This window comes from Mesoplodon densirostris, chromosome 2 (genome assembly GCF_025265405.1).
Source record: "Mesoplodon densirostris isolate mMesDen1 chromosome 2, mMesDen1 primary haplotype, whole genome shotgun sequence".
NCBI lineage: Eukaryota > Metazoa > Chordata > Mammalia > Artiodactyla > Ziphiidae > Mesoplodon > Mesoplodon densirostris.
The window spans coordinates 47370455-47378065 of NC_082662.1; the positions used below are offsets into that span (position 1 = coordinate 47370455).

Consider the following 7611-nt stretch of genomic DNA (forward strand, 5'->3'; position numbering starts at 1 on the left):
AGGACCTACCTTGCACAGTTTTAAGTTCTGAACACGGCATATAAAAGGGCCTCATAGCACAGTGGCACATGCAGGCCCTCAACAAATGAATGACCAGACCACTGAAAGCAGAGAGCACACATCAATCTTACAACGCACAACTGAAATGACTCAAATACTCAACCTTGCAATGTAGCCTCAGAAGACACTCCACCGACTTTACGAATCAGAATCATCTGGGGAGTTCTAAAACTGCCAATGCCCAGGCCACACCCCAGAACAGAACATCAGGGTGGGACGCAGGGGATTCCACTGTGCAGCCAAGGGTAGGATTCCTGCCTTACAATCCAGCCTTTCTGGGTTTGCTCTCAGAATCCCTGTCTTCTGGCCTGAATGCTGGCCCAGAGCCCAGCGGTAGGCCTGGGAGTCATTAGGAAAGCTGATGGTGTGTGCTGGGGGTGAGCTTACTGTGGCAGGAACAGTGGTCACAAGCTGCAGGGAAGCTGTTTGGCAGGTAGAACAACAGGCCGAGACAAGAACTTCAGTGCACTAGGAATCAGCCTAGGACCCCAGCTTCAGGGAGCTGACCATCCACGAGAGGCTGGCCGCCATACAGTGAGCTGTGCCCGCCAAGTGACAAAGAAGGGCGTCGGTGCTGAGCAGGCGAGCATAGCGGGAGCCAAAGACAGAACCACTGCCAGGAGCTGCCGAGCATGTTTCAGGAGGTGGTGGCTTTGACCTTGGCCCCGAGAGATTCTTGTTAGGTTTGGACAAGCCATGACCCTGAGGGCCGAGGGTGGAGAACCTGATTCTGCTCCTGGAAGCAGGAGCAATGAAAGCTCAAGCCCGCTGCCAGTTCTCCCCAGGGCTCAGGCAGAGACCTTCTCTTAATATTCACCGCTGTCGTGCGTGGCGCTAGGATGCAACTCTGCACGCAGGACGAAGTCAGCATGGCACTTGAAGCCTGCTGCTCCTCACACTTGTGGGAAGAAATGGTTTAACACACATTTTCCCAGCCACCCAATTTTCTTTTTTGAGTGGAGAAAGAGTAGAAAAATGAAAGTCTCCAGGCAGGAAGCCACTGCACTGTTAACATGGCAGGTGTTAGCACTGTTTCCAATTAACATGCAAGGCTCATCCCAACAGTTTGACTTTATTCAATCAATATAACATGATCTCAGTGCTAAGCCACCTCAAGAGGAAGGGCCAGGTCTCTGGAGGTGGCTTGGGGGCCATTAGCTAATTGTATTTACTTTCTGGGTAGCTTAGATGATGGAGGATCAGAGGAACAGATCAGATCTGATCTGCCTGTGATGAACCTCTCGGGGAACCAGCCAGTCACAGCTGTAAGGACCTTACAGATCTAGTTCCATTTTCTCACATCACAGATGGGGAAACTGAGGCACCAGCAGGGGAGGGGTCGTGTCCAAGTCTCCAGTGAGTCAGTGGCAGTAAGGTGTCCTGATTCTTCTCCCCAATCAGGCCAACTTCTCAATGGAGGAAGACAGACGGGCTGCCTCTCTGGACCGAATGCAGCAAGAGGCCCGTGGTTGGACTGCTGGAGCTGGAAGGGCCTCGGCCACTGGGGAGGCCCCATCCTACACATGGGAAACTCCTCTGAGAGAAGGGAAGTGACTCTCCTGAGGGTCAAGATGACAACCTGGCTCCTTCTAGCCACTGCCCCCGAATAGAATATAAAAGGAATGATGTGTGGCAGCGAGGCCAGCCAGACAAAGGGATCAAGATAATGACTTTAAATACAAATAGTCCGAACAGATGACTGGATAACAACTGGTTTTCCTAACATGGTCTCACCTTCCACGAGCTGCCCTCTTTCTGGGGAGACCAGCTCTGGAAAGCAGTATAAGAAAGGCAGCGTTAGAATGAACACCGAGACTGTGAGATGCAGTGGGAGGGGTCCAGGGGGCGTTTAGACAACCTGCACTTGGCTCAGTAATTCCAGGACTCCCTCTCTGGTGAGGAAGACCACCTCTCCGGTGTTCTGGCACCAAACCTCAAACTGTGCAGGGTCGTCCAGGGCCCTCTTGCCCGCGATGATCACAAAGGGGTAGCCGAACTTGTTGGCGTCTTTCAGTCTGTTTCCAATGGTCAGATGGGTCCTGTCATCCAGCAGGACCTCCCCTCGGAGCTGCGGCACCGCCTCTGTGATGTGGTCATACAGGTGCCCCGTGAGCTCTGCGGCCGCCTCCTCCTTACTGCCCTTCTTGGGGGAAATGAGGCAGACTTGGTAAGGGGCCAGGAGGCCGGGCCAGCGGATGCAGTCTTCTGTAGCGAGAGCTTCAATGACAGCGGCCAAGATCCGCGTCACACCCAAGCCATAGCACCCCATTTCAGCCAGGGATGGCTTGCCGTGGACATTGGTGAACTGGGCACTAAAAATGGAGGAGTACTTCGTGCCCAGGTAAAACGTGTGCCCAACCTCGATGCCTTTGGTTTTGGTCAGTGGCCCCTGGCAAGCAGGGCAATTTGCCTGTGACCAGTCCAGAGTCTCCATGTTGGCCGAAAAGCCGCAGCTGGGACAGACTGCAAGCCGGTCCTCTCCGACATCCACCAGCAGCTGGAACTCGTGAGACATCGTGCCCCCGATGCTGCCCACGTCTGCCTGGACCTTGACGCACTGCAGCCCCAGCCTGTCAAACAGGCTGCTGTAGGCATCACACACCAGGCTGTAGGTCTGCTGGGCAGCCTCAGGGGAGCAGTCGAAGGTGTACATGTCCTTCATGTAGAACTCTCGGCCTCGGAGAAGACCAAAGCGGGGCCTGGGCTCATCCCGAAACTTCCTCGTCACCTGGTACAGCAGGAGTGGGAGCTGCCTGTAGGACAGTGTCTGCTGGGAGGCAATCAGGGCTGTAATGGCTTCCTCGTGAGTTGGTCCTAAGCAGTACTCCTTGCCGTGTCTGTCTCTAAGTTTTAGCAGCTCCTTGCCCATCGAGTCCCACCGGCTGGTGGCTCGCCAGAGCTCTGCTGGGCTGAGGCTGGGCATGTTGACCTTCTGTCCCCCGATGGCCTGCATCTCCTGGTCTATCACCCGCACAAGCTTCTCCATGGCACGGACAGTATAAGGCAGGAGGTGGTAACAGCCGGAGCTTGCCGGTTGAATCAGGCCCACCTGCAGCATCAGCCGCTGGCTCTTACAAGTCAGCTCGCCAGATCTGCCCTCTAGAGAGAGCACCTGGTCTTCCCGAAGGTTCTGGGGCTGGAACATGCGGGACAGCACCAAGCGCTTCCCTCTCCCTGGGGCACGGTGGTGAAACCTGTGAGGAACGTACCCCGAGAGCTGGTGACTGCAGGTGGCCAAGGCAGGCAGCGCTCTGCATTTTGTCAGCAGCCCTTCCATCTCAACCCAGCGTAAGGAGGCACTTGCGCCTGAAGAAAAACGAGCCGAGCAGAAATAGGTGTTAACTGTGATCCAACACCCTGCAGTAGTCAACACAGGCTGGTCTCCAACAAACTTCTACAACCACCACCGATCTTGCGGATGCAAATCCTTTCTTTTCTAACATCCTAGCAGATCAAAGTACGGTTGTACTTCTCTCACCATTTACTGACGTTTAAAAAAAAAATCAATATTTTCCCGTTTACGGGACTTCCCTCGTGGCGTAGTGGTTAAGAATCCGCCTGCCAATACAGGGGACACAGGTTCGAGCCCAGGTCTGGGAAGACCCCACATGCCGCAGAGCAACTAAGCCCGTGTGCCACAACTACTGAGCCTGCGCTCTAGAGCCTGTGAGCCACAACTGCTGAAGCCCATGTGCTATAGAGCCTGTGTGCCACAACTACTGAGCCCACGTGTTGCAACTACTGAAGCCCGTGCGCCTAGAGCCCGTGCTCCACAACAAGAGAAGTCACCGCAATGAGAAGCCAGTGCACCACAACGAATACTAGCCCCCGCTCGCTGCAACTAGAGAAAGCCCGCGTGCAGCAACAAAGACCCAACGCAGCCAAAAATTAAAAAAAAAATTAAATTTAAAAAATATATATATATTGGGGCTTCCCTGGTGGCGCAGTGGTTGAGAGTCCGCCTGCCAATGCAGGGGACACGGGTTCGTGACCCGGTCTGGGAAGATCCCACATGCCGCGGAGCGGCTGGGCCCGTGAGCCATGGCTGCTGAGCCTGCGCGTCCGGAGCCTGTGCTCCGCAACGTGAGAGGTCACAGCAGTGAGAGGCCTGCGTACCGCAAAAAAAAAAAAAAAAAAAAAAAAAAAAAAAAAAATATATATATATATATATATATATATATACACACACACATTTTTTTTTCCCGTTTATAAAAATACAACAGCATACTGTGGAGACACCAGTGAGTGGTGACAGCATTGGCTCTGGAATCAGGCAGCTTGGATCCCAGTCCGGCTTCCCAATAACTGCACCCTGTGTGGCTTGGGACATGTGACTCAACTCCTCTGTGCTCAGTTTCTTCACCTGTAAAATGAAGGGACCCACCGTATAGGTTTATTGTGGGAATTTAGAGAAGAGTTATAAGAAGTTATTAGAACAGTATCTGGTATATTCTATGAACTGAATCTAAGTTTGCTAGGAAAAACAGAAACAAAAAAGGAAATCAACTATAATCTCTCAGCCCAGAGACAACCGCTACTGACGATCCCTTGTCTCTTTTGCGAGCCCTGTCTTTGCCCACGAGCCCCCACCCCACCCATGCCTTCAATGTCCTTAATGTCTCTTCCCCCCTCACAGCACACAGTCCCTGGTCAGGCCACATGCTCATGGCTCCGAGTCAATATCTCCATTCTGTACGTTGTGCCTCTTAAGCTTCACATCTACCCATTCCACTGCCTCCTAGAGAACACACTGCATGAGTACTTCACACTCAGCACCCCACAGGGAGCTCGGCATCTTCCCCCTAAGCCTGCCCCCCGTCCAGCGCTGCCTGTCACTCTGAATGGTAGTGCAAGCCACCCTTTGTCCAAAACAGAAAGGCAGGTTCATCCACTCTGAGCTCTCTCTGTGCCCCACCTTCACCAACCCCTCTGGCCCTGTGATTCCTACTGCTTCACTTGCTCTTGATTCTGTTCCTTCTCTCCACCTCCACAGCCTCCACCCAGGTCCAGGCCACCATCATCTCTCACCTGGGCTACTGCAACAGCCTCTTCACTTGGGCTCCCAGCTTCCAGGCCCACCTTCCTCCAATCCATTCTCCACGCTGTAGCCACAGGGGATACTTCCAAAACACATACAGCAACAGCTTTTCTTGCTTAAAATCCTCCAACAGCTTCCTGCTACCCTTAGAATCAGGTCTAAGCTTCTGACCTTCACAGTGCACATGGCCCCATGTGAGCTAGCTGCTGGTCCCCTCTGGCCTCCTCTCACCAGTGCCCTCTCTGTGCTCCAGCTTCAGCACACTCATTATTAAAACACAGTTCCCTTTGCGTACCAACATCTACTCATCCTCCAGGCCTTAGGAGTGCCACCCTGTCTTCTAGGATGCCTTTCTTGACCCACTCCCCATACCCCAAAGACCAGCTTCTCCTGTAGCAGCCCCTGATCCCCTATCAAACACCAATCACTCTTTGGAGTTACTGCTCCTTTGGCTGGGTCTTCCCCCAGGCAGTCAGCTCTGTGGAGCTAACTCGCTCACCACTCAGCACAGAGCAGGGGCTTACTAGACAATTGTCTAATGAATGAGCATGTAGGTTTCTTTATGATTTTACAAAATATTCACACATTCCTAAGGGCAGTACAGCATTTCATTGACTGACTAGATCAAAAACGATTCTCTAGACAGTTGTTAATTTTCTCTGTTGTATGTAATCTACAACAGAAGGCTTTCTTTTCTTATATATTTGGGAGAGATCTTCAGGAATGGAATTACTGAGTCAAAGGGTATAATCTCTTTCAAGGTTCTTGATTTATGTTGCCAAATTCAGTGAGCACCCCTAATCTTCAGCAAATCCCATGAGACAAAGCTCTTCTGCAGTATGCTGAGAACAGGTTACTAATTCCCCTCAGCTCTGGGAAGCTCAAATCCCCCCAGGTGGTTCCCTCCAGCTTTCAGCAGCCTCAGTCCTCCAGCTGGTCTCCTCCAACCTCAAGCAGCTTCATCCATTTCCCCTGGGCACTGTACAAATATTATCATTTCCTATGTGGCCTATGACCTGAAAACGGCTGGGAGGCACGGCCACAGAGCCCTAGTGTGACTGCGTGGAAAAGTGCAGGCCTGGAAGCAAGGCACACGTGGTTGACACCTGGAGCCATCACTTAAAGTCCCACCTCAGGCCCGTGGCCCAAGCCAGAAACTCCTTCACCCCTGACTCCTCCTCAAGCAACTGAGTCTGTCTCCAAGATTTCTCTCAAGTCCACCCCCTCCTTTCTTTCCCTTACTTTCTCAGCTTGGGTTGAGAAGGCCCTCAGTACAGCTTGCTACATTACGGTAGCCCAGTGGTTCTGAAATTTAAGCAAGCATCAGAATCATCTGGAGGGCTTGTTAAAACACTGATGGTGGGGCCTCATCCCCTTATTTTCTGATTCAATAAGTCTGGGGTGTGGGCAGAGAACCTGTATTTCTAACAAGTTCCTAGTCACAAGGACCCAAGGCAGACAAGGAAGGAAGTCCTGCAATTTCACAACGGAGGAAACAGACTAGGAGTCGAGAATTATTTAAGAGTTTGTGATGGTGACCCCGCCCCAATCCAAGGACGAGATGCACGTGGGAAAACGGACACCACGGTCCTCGGTCTCCGCGCCCAGAACCGAGCCCTCTCTTCATTCCGCAGCCCCTCCCTCAGCCCGTCCCTCAGCCCGTCCCTCAGCCCCCAGCCCTCACTGTCACCCACGATCACCAACCGTAGTCCCGGCGAACGCCGACCCCGCAAGCACCGCCACGCCGGGCCACCGCGCCTGCGCCAGGGGCGTGCCTGCACCAAGCCCCTCCTCCTGTCCTTCCCGCCAATCACAATGCCGCGCTCACGGGGACTGGCCCCCACCCAACTCTAGACGCCCGTGAATTGCTTGCCGGAAACTCAGGCAAGGAGAGAGAATGGGCTCATAGGTTGGCAGCAATAAGTAAATCACCGTCCCGGAAGTGCCCTCTAGGATTGAGGGAGGTGTAACTCTATGATCAAGGCCTCGGGCCTAGGTTTTGAGTCTGGTGTTCCCGCCCACTGCCAGGGCCCGCCCCACTCTCTGAATAGGAGAACCACTGGCTATAGTGTAACCATGACAACAGTAAGCCATGCGGTTTCGAATCTACCCTATGATTTTACAGGCTATCAATTTAAATAAATTAAAATTTTTTAAACAATTGGAATAAGACACCTTTATTTAATCTTTAAGACACTAAATCAAACTTTCACAAAATATTTTTTGAGCAGCTACCACGTACCAACCGCTTGTAGAAGCTGGGAATAGTGAACAAAATAGACAAAGTTCCCGGCATTCAGTATAGCTTACATTCTAGTCAATAATCCAATACAATAAAATTAAGGGAAGGCCAAAGAACTCAAGATAAGTGGTATTTTAATGCAATTAAAATTTTTAAAAAATACAAAAACTGACATCGTGAACAAGTTATCAAAATTTTATATAATGACAGGATCCGTTAGTCAGATGTTGTTAAATGCTATGGAGAAAAATCAATTAGGGAAGGGAAAGGG

At 51.8% G+C, this 7611-nt stretch overlaps 1 protein-coding gene across 5 annotated transcripts; it reads right to left on the bottom strand.

The window, feature by feature from the left end:
• Positions 1-1113: 1113 nt before the first annotated feature.
• PARS2 (prolyl-tRNA synthetase 2, mitochondrial) lies at positions 1114-6852 on the bottom strand. Of its 5 annotated transcripts, none has more exons than XM_060089856.1 (4): positions 6803-6852; positions 5089-5180; positions 4252-4423; positions 1114-3366 (listed from the first exon to the last, which is right to left on the bottom strand). In XM_060089856.1, exons 2-4 carry the CDS (start codon positions 5152-5154, stop codon positions 1910-1912), a joined length of 1695 nt encoding a protein of 564 aa, XP_059945839.1. In that variant the 5' UTR covers positions 5155-5180; positions 6803-6852; the 3' UTR covers positions 1114-1909. The 5 variants fall into 5 exon arrangements, with proteins under 5 accessions (XP_059945839.1, XP_059945840.1, XP_059945841.1 ...); XM_060089857.1 differs by lacking the exon at positions 6803-6852 and adding an exon at positions 6341-6728; XM_060089858.1 differs by lacking the exon at positions 5089-5180 and having other exon boundaries at positions 6803-6851.
• Positions 6853-7611: the final 759 nt, after the last annotated feature.

Coding starts and splice junctions, on each gene's coding strand:
- PARS2 (XM_060089856.1), bottom strand. CDS start 5,154: ATGGATTGGAGGAAGGTGGGCCTGGAAGCTGGGAGCCCAAGTGAAGAG. Junction 4,424..5,088: donor AGGCTGTTGCAGTAGCCCAG/GTGAGAGATGAT, acceptor TTCATTTTACAG/GTGAAGAAACTGAGCACAGA. Junction 3,367..4,251: donor TATAAACGGGAAAAAAAAAT/GTGTGTGTGTAT, acceptor GTTTTTCTTCAG/GCGCAAGTGCCTCCTTACGC.